Raw genomic sequence first — 16,704 nt, forward strand, 5'->3', positions numbered from 1 at the left:
ATGCAGACGCATAGCATAAATACGCGGTATGGGACATTATATCATGTTCATACAGCAACATCATAACTTAAAAATGCAATGGCGGTGGAATGCAATCAGGTCATACACATCCACATAGAATACTAATACTTTAAAAACACTTCAGGTGTTACTAAATATGATGGATAAAGTTTGCAACAATACGATTTTAACGTAGCGATTAATAAAAAACGTGAGAAATACAGTCTAGCCTGGTAAAAAAAAAATCTCTATCGCATAGGGTCAAACCTCAGTGATATCTCTATTGCTTTGAAAAAATCAAGCAGTTTTAAAAAAAAAAACAGCTGCCTGCTGTTCATTCTCTCACCTGTAGAGTGAAACAAAGCCTATTTATCGAAACTCGTGAAGTTAATCGTTGTTACTCTATTTAAAAATAAGTTTTAAAAAATACTGAGAGATTTGGTTAAAACTTTTACTTTTATTTCCCAGAAATGGGAGTTTCGGAGAACTTTTTTGTTATTGGTCTTATTTCGTTAATATTCATCGCTTAAGTGTAAGACCTAGGCGTTGAGTACAAGCGAGCCATTCGATTTTTGCTCCGCTCGGACAGGATACGTGCTTGGACTTTTTTCCGAGGACTTGGCCTTGTGTTGTTGATCTACCGAAAAGGTATATATAAACAGAAAATAATGTACTCATTTGAACCTCTAGACAGTTTTTCTAAGATATAATAAGCCTTTTGATATAGAAGTTTGTGTTTGCTTAAAAAGTTGTAGCATATGGTCAAAATAGATTGTCTCAGTACAGTTGTTTTGATTAGTACAGTTTGGGCTGCTTTGAGTTTGTGTTTCTAATGTTGACACGTTTTTAATACAGCTGTGTTTACGAACTCCTGTTTTAAAGTTTGGAAAGAAAGACCAACTTGTTTAAGAAATATAAAAGTAAGAAATGAAAAAAGAACCAGTCGAACGATTAAAATCTTTTCTGGTCGTTAAAAACGAACAGGAGTAATACAGCCGAAAGCAGGCAGTTAAATTGTGTAGTCTTAATATCCTTCAAACAGGTTTTAATGCAAGGGTATTTCTTAAAAGAAAATGCACGATTTTATTTGTATTGTAAGTGTTTATATTCCTGTTGTTTCTATATTTTATGAACAAATATAACACTAAGTTTTAAGTTTATTAGTACTAATATTTAACAACAACCAACATGTGTTTTTATGAATCGCTTTTTTCAGGTGGCACATAATCCAAACATGTCGATCTTGGGCTTAAAGAAGAAACAACCAAAGACTTTTAAAGTCAAAGTTATCACCATGGATGCAGAGATGGAATTCAGTTGTGAGGTACAGTATATACATAATGCCAACATTTGATAATTTGCAAGTATCGGTAACATTGTTAGTTTAATTGCGTCCCATCAGTTCATAGCACACATTGATTTGTGTGAAGGCCTTTCACAGTATGCAGGAGTTCTTTCATTTTGAGAGAGGTAGCGTATTGTTCTACACAAGCAAAAGAAAAAGATGAGGTGGTATCATCTTTCACTCCTCATAACGTGTTTTCTGTGTTAATGATGATTTTGGACTTTTTTAAGACTCATTCCTTGGTACAGAATACTAAATTCCAGCATTGATTTATTATTTGTGTCCTTTGCAGGTGAAGTGGAAAGGGAAAGATTTGTTTGATCTGGTGTGCCGGACTATTGGCCTGAGAGAGACCTGGTTTTTTGGGCTTAGGTATACATTAAAGGATACCTATGCATGGCTAAAACCAGAGAAACGGGTGGGTTCTTGTTATTTAATGGTTTTATGAGAGAGTGATATGGAAAAACAGACTCCATACACATCCTGCTAATAACTTTACAGTGCATCATGAAAAGAACTGTAGAGCAATAGTAGTTTAAAAAATGCAAGATTTAAAGGTGTTTGGTTGGGAGCAATTCTTATAACTTTGGCGAAAATTTGAAAATCAGTTTCCAACAACAAAAACTTTAAAGAAACTCAATTGCAGAGAAAGTGTTTAATGGGATTGGAAACCATCAAATAATTTAGATATTTTTCCCAGCCTTCCTATAGAAATAAAGCAAATGTAAAATGAACCTAACGCATATATTGACAGCACCTCCATAAAGTGCAGTAATAATAAATCATTTTTTTTTTGTTGCTAGCCTAGTTTCCTTATTTTTAAGTAGCTTGTATAGAAGAAGCCTATTGTTTTTGGTGCACTGTAAAACAGAAGAGCAATTCTCAGCTGTGAATTTACTCATTAATTGTCTTTCATTTCTTTTGTAAAATAAAATTCTGGGGACTGGGATTATAAACCACTCAGTAGATCCAGCACTTGAGCTATGAATTCTCAATTGATTTACTTCATTGTTTATCAGGGTTTTGTGTTCTTGCATCATAAGCATTAAGACCTAAAGATAAGACAGTTCTTCTCATTAAATATATGCTTTCCCCTCTAGGTTTTGGATCAAGATGTTCCAAAAGAGTTCCCAATTACCTTTCACTTCCTGGCCAAGTTTTTTCCGGAGAAAGTGGAGGAGGAACTTGTTCAGGAAATCACCCAGCACCTCTTCTTCCTGCAGGTTGGAATGATATCCTGTCTGTTTTACCTGCATCCTTTTGCTCATTCTTTCAAGTTAAAATTCACATCCTGACGTGCTTTAGACACTATGTGTGCATAAATACTGCACTTGAAAGGGCGTGTTCACTGTGCACCTAATGCAATGGGGATCCCATCTAATGTGAAATCGTTTTTAAATACCAGACCACTGGTTTAGAGCAACAAATGGCATATGAGTTGAAACTAACCCTTTTAATGCAGCGAATATAGTTTTGTGGCAGAATTGTGATGGTGTTCTCATGAATATTCAAAAGCTAGCACAATGCTGGTTTCACAGACCACAGTGAACTAAAACTGGATAAGAACCTTTTTTCTCTAAAATACACTCAGTCCAGATGGTGCAGATTAGTCTTACCATTTTGAATGCTAAATTCACGTTCCTGTTTGATGTCTTCAGGTTAAGAAGCAGATATTAGATGAGGAAATCTTCTGTTCTCCAGAAGCCTCTGTGCTATTGGCATCCTACGCAGTTCAAGCAAAGGTGAGTCACAAAGCAGATCAATGTGGAGTCGTACATTGCCTGGTTTTGCATGTTTTACTTAAAATGTGTACTATTGAGGTGTATAACAATGGTGAGCTTCTGCTGTTTGTTGTGCCCAAATGTAATGTTTACTGATTTCGTATTGTATGTAATGGAGAAAAAGTCATTTCCAATGTTTGTGTGTTAAACACAAATCATTTAAAATAGGTGGGTTAAGTTGGTACTGTAATGATTCAGAAAGTTTCAAGGGGTAATGGGTCCCTAATGGGTGACCTCTTTCTTGAGGTTTGAGTTTATTGAGCCTCACCAATTTAAAAGCAGTAAGAGGTATAAAACTGTTTGCATAAAATAGGGTTGACTGCACATACCATCACGGCATACCAGTCTTAAGACACAAGTGCTATTTAGCATAATTCAACATTTCTGGATCTTTTCTTTTCAGTACGGAGATTATGACCCAAACTTCCACAAGCCAGGGTTTTTGGCACAAGACGAGCTCTTACCTAAGCGAGTAAGTATGAGCAAGAGCACCGGTTGGCAGGGCAGACAGTTTTTTTCTAATTCGTTTTTTGGCCCTGCTAAGTCAAGTAGTTGAAAAAATTATCATCCAAAAATGCCTTAAGAGGTTTTCTGTAATATCGCCAACCACAATTTATACACATTTAATTTTTTTCTTCACTTTGGTCTAGATTTACAGGTTACAAATGATGCATTTACTGATGATTTTTCAGTGCATGAAAAGCAGGTGGGAAAGATAAAAACTAAAACTATCTGGTTTTGGTATACATCTCTTTTCCTGATGTTAAGGGTTGCAATATTCTTTTAATAAATGACCAAGGGAGTGTTAAAAAATGTGGGATGAGTCAAATTAATGATGCTGTGGTGAGACTTTTTAACGTTGAGAGCCTTGTGCATTCCAGTTGTGACCGTGTGTGTTAAAGATAGATTGCAGTTCATGATTGTTATGCAAACTTTGTGCAAACGACACACAGGTTCTGATGCAGTATCAGATGACACCAGACATGTGGGAAGAGAAAATAACTGCTTGGTATGCAGAACACAGAGGAATCCCCAGGTAAGAGTGTCATTTCTAAAATGTTATTTTAGTTTATTACAAAAATCTTTTATTTTGTATTGCTGTCCACCTTAAAAAAAATTGAATTGTGGGAAAGCATGTTCTCAGTAGGTTAGACAAATCTATAGTGCAGTATTAGTGTAATTTTTCTTTAGTTTGGAAATAAGCTATCAAAGATACTCCTGTGCTTAGGGTTAAAATGGAAAAAAATATTAAAGGGATAGAACCGTTTTATAATTGCTTTGAGGGGGCTCAGGAAATTTAAATGACTTACAGGACGTTTTTTTTCTTTTTAGGGATGAAGCTGAAATGGATTATTTAAAAATAGCTCAGGATCTTGAGATGTATGGAGTCAGTTACTTTTCAATCACAGTAAGTCTCTGCTTATTGATGCACTCTTGTTGCAAAGTAAGACGGGCATCTCTGACCCTCAATGTGTGGATGGTCGTGTTCTGAATTTACTTAGATGAAACCGTTCCTATTGCTGAGATTTTTCACTTTCCTTTAAGGAGGTAGACCGTAGTTTATAACTATTTTATACTATTGTTACTATTTTTCAAATAGTTTTTTTATATATATTTCTGCAGTAGTATAAAAAATGCAGCAGATGCTACACTTGTTAGACATGAAAAAGATGTCATTATTTTTTCACAGTTCTGAAAACACAAGGAATTTACATGAAAATATGAAATATTTCATAGCATACTCTTAAATACATGGAAACACATGGACACAATATGCATTTTTTAATTATTATTTCTATCTTCAGATGAAATCTGACATACTGTGTCATATAATGTATGTGATTATATAAGACTATATACATATATAAGACTGTATATTATATAAGATTATATTTAATTATTTTGCACATATGAATGATCTGCATCTGTATAAGGTACATAGTGTTGTGTTGTAAAAGCATAGTCTAATAGGTGGATAAACTATGAGGATTTGTCTGAAGGCTTTACATTTTTTGTTAACATATAGCAAAACAAAAAGGACACTGAATTGTTGCTTGGAGTTGATGCCCAAGGTCTTCATATATACAACCCCAACAGCAAACTGAATCCCAACAAGTCCTTCCCTTGGAGTGGAATCAGAAACATATCGTACAGTGAAAAGGAGGTGAGATAAATCATGTAGGTTTATATGATAAGGCCTACAAAAGACTTATACTGGGATTTTTGCTTTATATACATTTCTTGAAAACCGCATGTACTGTTTTTATTTTTCATTTTTTCCCCTCTATCTTGTAGTTCACAATAAAACCATTGGACAAAAAGAAAGAGGTTTTCAAATTCTACTCCTCCCAGCTCCGAGTCAACAAACTGGTATGTGTCTAAAAACACAAGTAGTCTAATATTCAGACTCCTTTCCAGGCCACAAAGTGTGAGTCTCGTCATCTGATTTGATCTCACCCAGATCTTGCAGCTGTGCATTGGAAACCATGACCTGTTTATGAGGAGGAGAAAGGTGGACTCCATCGAGGTCCAGCAGATGAAAGCACAAGCCAAAGAGGAGAAGGCAAGAAAGAAGGTGGGAGTTTGGTGTCTGGTATTAAATGTTTGGGTCCAGATATGTCTCATTAGTCATTTGTTGAATATACATTTTTAAACGCACATTATAGACCAATACTGTGACAGCTTGCTTTAACATAAAAAGTAGCCACTAAATTTTTAGTCTTTACACATATCTTGGGTTTAAAATCTTGTTGTGTCCAGCAGAGCAGTTAAGACCAGCAAATAGAGTTGGTTGTAAAGGGGAAGTGCAATGCTATTTTCATATATCCAATAGAAATATTGCTTTCGATTTTGAGATGGTTTTGCCAACAAATGCTACTTGTTAACTCTGCTTGCAGATCACGTTGTAACATTTCTGCAATGTCTGCTCCACAACGCGTACTTATTTGCTTGTATGTCTCATTACATTAGTCATTACGAAAACTACTGAGCAGGAAGGGCCGTATCTCGTCGCAGTTTGTGGGAACTTGAATGCGAGTTTGCGACAACGTGGCAACTTACAGTACTTTCACAAAGTTCAGGATTTTGTGCTTAATTAGAAATGTATCATTTTTTTCTATAACGTCAATTAATTTGTTTTCTTTCCGAGGTTTAATAACCGGGCTGAGAAATTGGGAAATTGTGACAGTCCCCCTTTAATTGTGGTATTAAAAACCTGATGGAGATAAGTACGCCTGACTACTGAAGTTTGCATGATCCCTACGATCTGCCCCTCGTCCACATGTTTCCTTGAATAGATGGAGCGGCAGATCTTGGCTCGGGAGAAGCAGATGAGGGAGGAGGCAGAGAGGGCGAAGGAGGAGATGGAGAGGCGGCTGTTCCAGATCCAGGACGAGGCGCGTTTGGCGAACGAAGCGCTGGTGAGTTCGGCAGTGATGCACTGCACAGCAGGCGGGGCTCGGGCTTCTGACCCCGACATATTGACACAGGCCCGATCTCATCTGCAGATCCGCTCCGAGGAAACGGCAGACCTTCTAGCGGAGAAGGCGCAGATAGCCGAGGAAGAAGCCAAGCTTCTGGCGCACAAGGCTGCTGAGGCCGAGCAGGAGAGGCAGAGGCTGGAGGTCACAGCTTTGAAGACCAAGGAGGAGAAGAGGCTCATGGAACAGAAGATGAGGGAGGCAGAGCTGCTTGCAGTCAAGCTTGTTGAAGAGTCTGAGCGAAGGTTATCTAGATCCTGACATCTTCTCAGCATTATGTATAACATATTGGATATGAGCACATTTTATTGAACTGATAGTCATCTAGTATAGAGATGTGATTTCAATTATTTTGGAATATAGACCTGACCTTCTTGCTCAAAATGTTGACTAAATCCATTTTATCTGTCTCCTAGATCGAAGGAAGCAGATCACCTCAAACAAGATCTGAATGAGGCAAAAGATGCTGAACGAAGAGCCAAGCAGAAGCTGCTAGACATTACTAAAACAACCTATCCTGTAGGAGTCCTTGATTTCATTTCTATAAAAGATTATGTGCAAGTGGTTTGATCAACATAAATCATTAAAAGATTCAAACAACATCTATCTCAAAATAAAAAAAATATTTCTTTAATGATCTTAATGTCTCCTCTACAGAATTACTTAGTATGTCTTTAACTATCCAATTCTTTGTCCAAGGATTCAGTTTGTACAAGCTCAGCAATCGGACAGGCCGAAATTCCTAGGAGTTTCCTCCTTCATTTTTCTGACTTGTCTTGATGAGGATATATTTGGTCATCATATCAAATTCTTTCCTCCTTAATAATGGCTCTGAATCTCATTTCTATCCTGTTTTGAGGAGGCGGATTGTGGTGTCATGACCTCCTCTTTCTTATTTTTGTAAACCGTAAGTGAGGAATTATTAATTAGGCCAGAATATGGGGTTAAATTTATATTATGTCATCACAAACTCAGATTTAAACTTTGATTTTGTCGGATGTTTTTAACACGATATTCTAACATAGCAATTGTTTTTTCCTGTGGCCTATGATTCTTCTGGCTTTGTTTCAGCTTATAGCGGCATACTCCAGTCCCCCTCTACCTCTTCCTGCCGATGGTGGTGGTCTCAATCTGGAGACAGGATCCATCAGGATCGATTTCAAAGACACAGATATGAAACGGTTGTCTATGGAGATTGAGAGAGAAAGGTATGGGCCTTTGTTCCAGATGGATTACGAATGATCACATAACTAGGAATTGTCTCTTTTCAGTTTTTGAAAGTTTTCTGAGATTTATCTTTCCTCTGGACTAAATGTTTCTTGGAAAAAACAAAACTGTTTTAAAAAAGGACATAAATGTGCATCCGGATTTCTTGTGTGGAAAATTATTTCACATGATTTCACAAAATGATATATGATGGTCCTTAGACATTCTGTAACCCGTTGAATTTAGTGACGGAGATAATCTTTGTCCTGACACTGGCTCTCAAAAAGGTTCCCTGGGATCAAAGTAAAGCAATACTGCATACAGTAGGTTATTTTCTCTTTCTGAAGGGCAGTGCGATTTCTTGGTTGCAGGCTGGAGTATATGGAGAAGAGCAAACACCTTCAGGACCAGCTGAAGGAACTGAAATCCGAAATTGAATCCCTGAAGCTGGAAGAACAGCAAGCTGGGATTTTCTCTCATCGTGGAGAGACCAGGGCGTGTCCTGAACCTGCCTATCTTCCCCAAAGTACTGTAAGTGCTGCTGCTGTAATGCACACTATCCTTGGTTCAAAACTCCATCTTTATCATGACCCTGAAAACAGATTGAGGTTTGTATCATGAGCTATCTCATGCAAAGCTGTAATCTGGAAAAAATATGAAACCTTTTTTTAAAATTGTTAGCTCCTCATCCACTTCAGCCATGACTGATAGGCTTGAATCCTGACACTGATTATTTTTTGTAGCCTGTACACCAGACAGAGTTTTGGGATTCAACAATCAGTTTCTACCTGTTTTCATCATTTTGGGACATGGATTTTAATAAGTCTGTGATACTACTGAAGAATTTAAAAGAGTAAATGTAGTTTTAAATATAAATGCTGCATGTTTATTTTCTAGTTACTGTTAAAACACACTTGTTAGTGAACTGAAAAAGAACCTCTTGTAATAACTGCATGAATCATGTTCTTCAACCTGTGTTGAATTTAAATGATGTCGGAATGAGTACGACTGAGTTCCTGGTTTGTAATTTTTGTGTACTGGTTTGTTGCTTTGACTTTAGGTCGGGCACTATGATTCAGAAGTTATCTACATTTGAAAACCCCAGGGAAGATTATGGGACAAAAACCTTATTGAGGTGATAAGCCATGCTCTGTGTTCAGTGCTATATAAATGGTGGCTGCTTTGAGAATAAGCTCCTATGCATAGTTTTCCCAAAAAATAATACTGTTATCCTACTGTATAAGCAGCAAAGCAGTTACTGAACTACAGTCTGCTTATATTTTCACATTTATTTTGGAAAGAGATAATTAAGGATAAAGTGTTCCTCAAAATAAGAGAGGAGGATTTGGCCTGGAATTTGCAATATTAAAATAAACTGTCATTTCTTAATTCCATGGTTTCAAGCTGAAACAAAATCAAACATAATGCTTGAGATCCAGATTTACAACGTGTTTCCAGTTTAAATGCACAAAGACTGTCACTGCCGTCAGGTAAAAAAAAAGTAAGGTCACAAATGTTTGTTTAAAGTTAATTGTCAATCTAACAAACTGCCCCCATAGAATTAATTAATATTTCTAAACTGACTCATGGATGTTTGAGTATAGAAATTCCTTAAATCCTGCTAAATTAAAATGGTGGTAGCTAGATAACCTACACAGGGCTTTCCAAGTGCTCACTAACTGACTTAAGACTTAATTGCAGAGGAACTGTAAGAGCACATTTAAAAAATACTCTAGACAGTCTGCATCGTGGAAATGGCAGGAGCTTGGTTTTTGTCTGCGGGCTGTGGTATATTAACTGCTTTAAAGCAATTTGGAGAGGCTGCCGCTGCAGAAAATGTATTGTCTTTGTGCAAAAGTGCCGTTTGGGGCTGGGATGTGTGTTAATTAGCTGCAGTTTAGGGTGGCGCTTTGCAGCAAGCCTAACATTTGCTGTGCTTCCTGCTTGCTCATCAGTGTTGCCATCGTAAGTGATGCTCAGTTTAACGAAACCTCACAAAGAAAACATTAGTGCCTGTCATTATTTATAACAGTATAATATATTTTATATGAAATCTTGAGTGACCAGCCATTTGGTTTTTTTTTCCTTTTCAAAGATATTTTTTAGACTAAAGACTGAGCAGTGCTTCACCCTTTTCTCTCTCAAGGATGGCTTGCTTCTGAGGCTGCTAAGGTGTTTTGGTGTTAGGAATTTTAGTTACCATTCCAACCTTATCACGGGAGACTCTTGTCAGAAGAATTCAGCCTGATCTCAGCAGGGACCTGGGATACGATCTGAATTGATCGGAGACGTGAATGTTTATGAATTGTTGTTCCGATTAAAATTAAGTCTCTGAGCCATATTCATCAAGGTTTTTGCACCAGTTGTGTTTTTTGACCACGTCTATTAGAGAGGAAAATGAAAAATCATTTTTGTGCAAAAATGAATGTTTCCTGACCATTGATCACAACCATGTACTTTGAAGCAAAAGCCTCATTGAATATGGCCACTCGTCATTCATCATGGTCTTATTCACCCACAATCCAGACCTCCCCTGACTAGATTTTTTTCCAGATTCCAGTTACATTGTTGCACTCAGTGCCAAAATGCTGATACCACATGAGATTCACATGTAGTTTTATTGTATTATTGGAGGGGTCATTAAAATGGGCAAAGAGCATTACTAAAACTTGGCTTATTTTAGAAAAACCTGTTTAATGTGCCAAATAATTGCTTTATTTGGCACGTTAAGAGAAGAGCTAACTTGATTCCAAAGGCACTGAGTTTTCATTGCAGGTTTGGATGAGGTTTACTAGAGCATATATGCAATCCATTAAAGCAATAACAGTAAATATGTTTTCTTTTTCAGCGCAACTCATCCTATATGGCTCAAATGTCCTTCTTGGAGGAGGTCTAAAAACACATTAAATGGACTTGTGGGACATAGTGCAGTCAGAAGCTCTATATTATAATTATATGGAGGATTTGCATAAACATTAACTGACACTGACCATTGAGAAAAGTTGAATATGCATTTCTTGTATTTAATTTTTTATAAAAGGAAAGCCCAGCTAGACTGGGTTAATCTAGTAACTTTTCATTTTGTTTACCACTACACTGTACAAGCAGATGATTTTTGCTGATTTGTCCTCATTATGTTACTGTATTGGGAACATTTCCAAGCTATTATTCCAGACACTAAAATGTGTGTGTGTGTGAACACAAGTGGAGTTTCTAAATAGTTTTCAAGAAAATGTTTTTATCTTTGACATATAGTAACCATGCATTCTCCTTTTCAAGAATCTAGATTATTATTGGCTCAGAGATATTCACATGTATGATTAGTTGATAGCCATTGCTTTACCAGATCAAATGTACATTTGTTACGAGTTGTTCCTTTTTAACAAAGGCTCAGCTGAAGATTGAATTCGGTTAAGTAGGCTGTTATCAGTTCTGCGAGCTGGGCAACACTGCCCTCTAGAGCCCATTAAAGACCGTTCCAGTACATGCTGGTCTGGATCCAGTGCTTTACTTCAACCACGAATTGTTCATTGCTTTCACGTCTTCCCATGCACATGCTACTATAAAAAAAAAAAAGGTTTTAAAGCTTATTTTCTCACTTTTATTTTATTTTAATGAATGATGTGTTATCTTAATAGGTCTTTAACTTTCAGTTTGCGCTGCAATCTGTTTGATCATAGAAGGGATGTAAGTGAGCAGTCCTTTTTGTAATGTTCACACAACATGGAAAACTTTAATGTAGGACAAGTGGGCATGGGTTAAGCATATGTCAAACTGGGATGTTAATATGTAGCTAGCACACAACTGTCATGCAACTGGGATAAAACAGCTTTTCAGTTGACATAATAGCAGGGCTTAACAAGGGGCAAACAATTAAATCCCCATGTACTCAGGATCGAGATCAAATTCCAGTTTTCACCAGGTATTTTTTAAAAACATGCATAAGTAGTAGAACTGAAGAGTGAGTTGTTTGAATTATTTTGCTGTTGTATGGGTGTATGGACCATAGAGTCCAGTCAGTGTTTGTATATGACCTTAGTTTCCCACACACTACTACTTCTCCTATGCATTCCCATATTTATTATATTTATGTTTTCCACAACTACACTTTTTTTGAAATGTCACTTTAAAAATTCATGTTTTAATGAATAACAACTTCATGTTAGCATAGGCTGAGAAAGTACCTCACGGGCTTTACAATGTACTTTAATGCTTTTTTTCTGAAAGACTTATTGCTGCATATTTTCTTGAAGAACAGATTTTAAACACTTTATTGGTCTTAATGAACATGACATCATTACAGGGAGCTGTACCACACCACCTATTTGTGACTAGGCATTTTTTCTTGTTTGGTTTCTTTTACAGAATATGTAAAAAGGAGCACTGCCCAATATCATGTGATCTACTTGTTTTGTTCAAATAAAATGTGCCTTAAAGTTACACGGAGTTGTGATTGTGTTCCAATGTTCCACAGAGTTTTTCAGATCTGTCCGATGCTTTCACCAAAGAAGTTCTATAGCTCCTTTTAAGATACCTGGTTTTTTAATCAAATCCAGTAAGATTGTAAAATGATACCATTGCCTATAGACCTTTTAGTGTACATTCATATTGGTTACCTCTCAGGTTGGTAATTATGTGTATATTTAGGTGGCAGAAAAGACCATACTCTGCAAGATTGTTTTAAACATTTTATTTAAGGTTTGAAAGGTTTAAATATTTATAAGTGTTTCTGATATGAACTGAAAACAGACTGTTTTACTCTTATATTGGTTAGCACTACCAGAAAAGATACAAGGGTATTTATGGGCTTGTTTACTACCCTGCCCAGTAGTTTGTCTCTCTTCCTATCCTATAGAAGATAGCCCTTGGGAGTTACTGAACCAATCTGAACTTCAATGTGTGATCTATATATGGGTGTAAACTGGAGGAATAGGTGCAAATGTTGGGAACAACAATGCACTGATTTGTGAATAGGAATAATCCTGCTATCGGATTTGGAGAAAACATTAGGTTGATGCAAAACACTTCACCACAGCACCTATTTTAATCAGAACTATGTGACCTCGCATTACAGCTGGTTCATTAAGAAACTGAGGTTGGGGAAGAACTGGTGAGTTGAATTAGTTTCATTTAAGTGCCTTTACTGTGATGTAAAAGTATATCAAGGCCTACAGTACTTCAGCATTCTTCATAATGAGGCATGTGCTATCACATGCTAAAAGCAAATATATCCACAGTATAATAAGAGGACATTAGTTCAAACATTAAAGGTACTTAGATGGAAGATCATCAGCACTGAAAACAATGGTCATCACTCAAATACTTATCTAGATGTCAGTTGTGTTTTTGACCTTATCATCACACACCATTCCTGATTTTACCACATTCCACACACTGTACTAATTTATACTCAAGTTGAAAAGTCTGAAGAAAACTTAACAAAAAATAATCTTAAGATCCAATATGAACATTTGTAATAAACATCTTTTGAAAATTACTTTCAAAGGGCTTTTCATTTGAAATGCAGCAATAATATATTCATTCATATAAAATAGATTTCTGTATATTTTCAGTTTAATAGGAGCTCAGTTTTTAAAGCTACTCTAGCTCAAGGGAGCTGGAGGCTTGGAGTTGTCTACTTGTCTACTCAAATTTTTCATCTCCTTCTTCCACGTCCTTCAGACTGAGCACCTCCAGGGTACCTTTGCCCTTGGTGTCACAGCGGATCAGCTCGTCAATCTCTCGGAAACAGCCCGGGTCAATCAGGCACACCTGTGGGGTGGAACATGATTCAGATATTATGCGAGTCTCCTTATACTACTGGACTAGAGACATCTGTTGGTTTTTGTGGTAGAATGCAACTGCCATAGAGTCTTCACAAACAGCAGATGACAGTGTTATTTTCTGGATCATTAAAGATATCCTTATTCTCACGGTGTATATATCACTTTTCAGCTCATGCAAAGAATTTCATTTTTCTTCCTGTTAGGAAGGCCTAATTGTGCAAATGACTGCACCTGTGATAATCACAGATTCCAAAGTGCGGTGTGTTTGTCCTGGTGGTTTCTAATTTATTTTGGTTATACTTCAATTGTAACTTATGCAGTCTGAATTTCACAAAACCATGCATATCAGACTATGGGACCTCACAATGTCTCAGTTTATTTAGTCATTTACTATCTTTAATGTATCTTAATTTTTTTTGCTCTTACCATTTCCAGCTGCTCATCAAAGTCTTCACTCTCAATCACCTTAATGAGGGGCTTGAGTTTCTCTTTCAGCTTCTTGCCCTCCTTGGCTGGCAGGATAAAGCGCAGCCTCATGTGAGCTCGCTGGATCTGCATGGACTCTTTCAGCTGCCTAATTACCTCCAGGGCCTGAAAGGGGAAGAGTCACCCTTAGGAAGAAAAAGCTCAGCAGAGACAAAACCTGTGGGTCCTGAGGATAGAATGGCTTTGTGTGCAATTCTGTTCGTTTAAAAAACTGATTTTATGAAGAAATATGAAGACCTCCTTGTGAAATGTACCTGGGCCCTTTCAGCTCTCTCGGAGAGCTTTAAATGAATGACGGATGGGAATAGGGGAAATTCATCTAGATGTGAGGTGAAGGTTGAATTTAATACAGCATTCAATAAACAGGTGTCATTATTACAAGCTGCGCTGTTACACCCAAGAGTACAGGAGGGTGGAAGATTTTTTTAATTTGTAATAAATGGAATACCACAGCTAATATTATTGTAGTTGAAATAGAGGAAACCAGCAATTGAGGTATGATGGAGTTTGTACAGTCTCCCCGTGTTTGCATGGGTGTGTGTGCCCCGTGATGGACTGGTGTCGAGGGCTGACCCGCCTGCGCCTGTTGCTTGCCGAGATAAGACTCCGGCTCCTCCGCAACTCCACGTATTGGAAGAAGCGGATAGATGGACGCACAGCAACCAAAAGAAGAGGTAAAGAATCCCGAATTTTGGCAGTGGAATGCCAAAGAAAGCAACTGTCACCTGCTGCTTGGTGCTCTTGTTGGCTTTGACGGAGTAGTGGATGTCCTTCATCGCTCGTTCGATCAGGATCACTGTGTAGGGTCGCTTGGTCTCTGGGTTCACACATTTCTCCGCCACTATAGTTGCAATATCCCTGAACATCTGCTCCAGCTGACTGTGACGTTCCTTATCTGAAACCTGCAGCTCACCTTTGGCCAGAATCTTAAAAAGACAGAACAGCTTGATCATTCAATCCCCAGTAATCACCTGCTTTGAAAGAAAGCGGTTTTCTGCATGAAATGACATTATTCATTCATTTTAATTAAAATTCCCACACATCTTTGCCTGTGGGAGAAATCACTAGACTGATTTCTGGACCTGAACAATTCAGATGGAGGGGCTCAAAGTTGACTTGTTTTGTATCCCCTACCCTATGATAAGATACACATATCCTCATAATTAATTAACGGGTGATTTTTATATAATTCTAAAGACAATAAACAAGATTGTGAAACAATTTTAGAATTTGGTCTTTTGACCTAAGTTTCAAAATGCATAAATTTGATTTTAATTCATTCTTATGTACGTCGTAGTTTAGAGTATACTCTGGTTTACACCTCTTGGAGGTTTTTGTGATGTGCCTGCTACTGGCAGAGGCACAGCATAAACTTGAATAAAGAGATGAGTCTTCCACTTGAATTCTCAATATTGCCTGGATAATGCAACACTGAGAAAACTCAAAAGTGAGGAGGTTAACAAGTGATTTATTTCATATGGAATGAAAACTGTACTGTGTCTAAAGAGCAGGAATGGATTTGTTTTATTCTTAATAAAGTGATAACTCACCTGTTTACATATCTCTGTCAGGTCATCAGTTTCAAACGCTTTTGACAGATCTTCCTTCTTTGCCACCTGACCCTTGGACACATTAACGAAAACTGTACTCGTCTGCAGAACTTCGTCAAGATCCTTCTCTCTGCAAAAAGCAAATTGTTTTAATTTTTAAAATATATTACAAATACTTGACTGAATTATCAGACGACTGAATCAGGGAAGTCTGATAATCTTTCAGTTCAGCTTACGTTTGCTCAAGTAGTGAAAGCTGGTTGCCTGTTGCTGTTGACAATGTTTTAATGATAATATCAGTAGCTAACAAAACAAACGCGTTATTCTAAAACTATTTTTAAAATTGCATCTACGTATAAGTCTGCATCACCACACTGCCCAAAAACTGTTCAATGTACTACTGATACTAGTAAAAGCGAAGTAGTGCGGACAACAGGCGCAACTGTCGGGATGAAAACTGAACTCCACTTTACTTAAAATAGCAGTACATTCCTATATTTACTCTAACTACTCATTAAAGGTCGGTAGTGTGGACCAGTAAGTCTTGAAAGAAATGATATGTAGCTGTGAAGTTCAATACTTACGCTCCCGATCTCCAGCTCATCACTTTATTTTTGTAGCAGGCGATCTCAAATCTTTTTCCTCCTTTTTTCATCCGCACAACGGCCACATTCGTGAGCCGAATCTGGTTTGTGGGCGTGAAAATCGACATTTTCCCGTCGTTTTATTCGTGAGCAATAACAAATCGCCTGTACTGTTTTCTTGTTCTGCGTTTACCAGTATTTACTCAGTCATCACATGAAATTCACGCCTTCCCTTTGCTTTGTCTTTCAACATATAGCTCCGAAGGGAAACGGCAGAAACTAAAACCGTTCCGCTGGAACACCCACGAAAATTGTTATTTTTCGTATCACGTTCTCAGTCGAATGAATATAAACATCATTGATAGATTTACACTGACCTGTAAAATACCCACTACTGAGTCATATATCTAGGTAATATAGTTAACATTTTAGACGTACACGTCAAGTGGCCTGAAAAGCACCTCACACACTAATGTTTTAAATAAAG

The 16,704-nt window shown here is 37.3% G+C and overlaps 2 protein-coding genes across 4 annotated transcripts; one reads left to right on the forward strand and one right to left on the reverse strand.

Moving 5' to 3' along the window:
- The first annotated feature begins 99 nt into the window (after positions 1–99).
- nf2b (NF2, moesin-ezrin-radixin like (MERLIN) tumor suppressor b) lies at positions 100–12,251 on the forward strand. 3 transcript variants are annotated; one of them, XM_088616050.1, is made up of 18 exons: positions 100–648; positions 1,217–1,324; positions 1,638–1,763; positions 2,446–2,568; positions 3,004–3,087; positions 3,530–3,598; positions 4,080–4,162; positions 4,459–4,534; positions 5,153–5,290; positions 5,422–5,496; positions 5,588–5,701; positions 6,423–6,545; positions 6,633–6,850; positions 7,022–7,124; positions 7,677–7,813; positions 8,183–8,342; positions 8,872–8,946; positions 10,660–12,251. In XM_088616050.1, the coding sequence occupies exons 2-17, from the start codon at positions 1,235–1,237 to the stop codon at positions 8,905–8,907; spliced, it is 1,755 nt and encodes a 584-aa protein (XP_088472176.1). In that variant the 5' UTR covers positions 100–648; positions 1,217–1,234; the 3' UTR covers positions 8,908–8,946; positions 10,660–12,251. The 3 variants fall into 3 exon arrangements, with proteins under 3 accessions (XP_088472176.1, XP_088472175.1, XP_088472174.1); XM_088616049.1 differs by lacking the exon at positions 8,872–8,946; XM_088616048.1 differs by lacking the exons at positions 8,872–8,946; positions 10,660–12,251 and having other exon boundaries at positions 8,183–8,824.
- A 235-nt stretch (positions 12,252–12,486) lies between these two features.
- Positions 12,487–16,606, reverse strand: sbds (SBDS ribosome maturation factor). Its single transcript, XM_088616054.1, has 5 exons — positions 16,218–16,606; positions 15,634–15,763; positions 14,809–15,009; positions 14,024–14,188; positions 12,487–13,583 (listed from the first exon to the last, which is right to left on the reverse strand). Exons 1-5 carry the CDS (start codon positions 16,343–16,345, stop codon positions 13,455–13,457), a joined length of 753 nt encoding a protein of 250 aa, XP_088472180.1. The 5' UTR covers positions 16,346–16,606; the 3' UTR covers positions 12,487–13,454.
- Positions 16,607–16,704: the final 98 nt, after the last annotated feature.

This window comes from Lepisosteus platostomus, chromosome 22, assembly GCF_059453375.1.
Source record: "Lepisosteus platostomus isolate fLepPlt1 chromosome 22, fLepPlt1.hap1, whole genome shotgun sequence".
Lineage (NCBI taxonomy): Eukaryota > Metazoa > Chordata > Actinopteri > Semionotiformes > Lepisosteidae > Lepisosteus > Lepisosteus platostomus.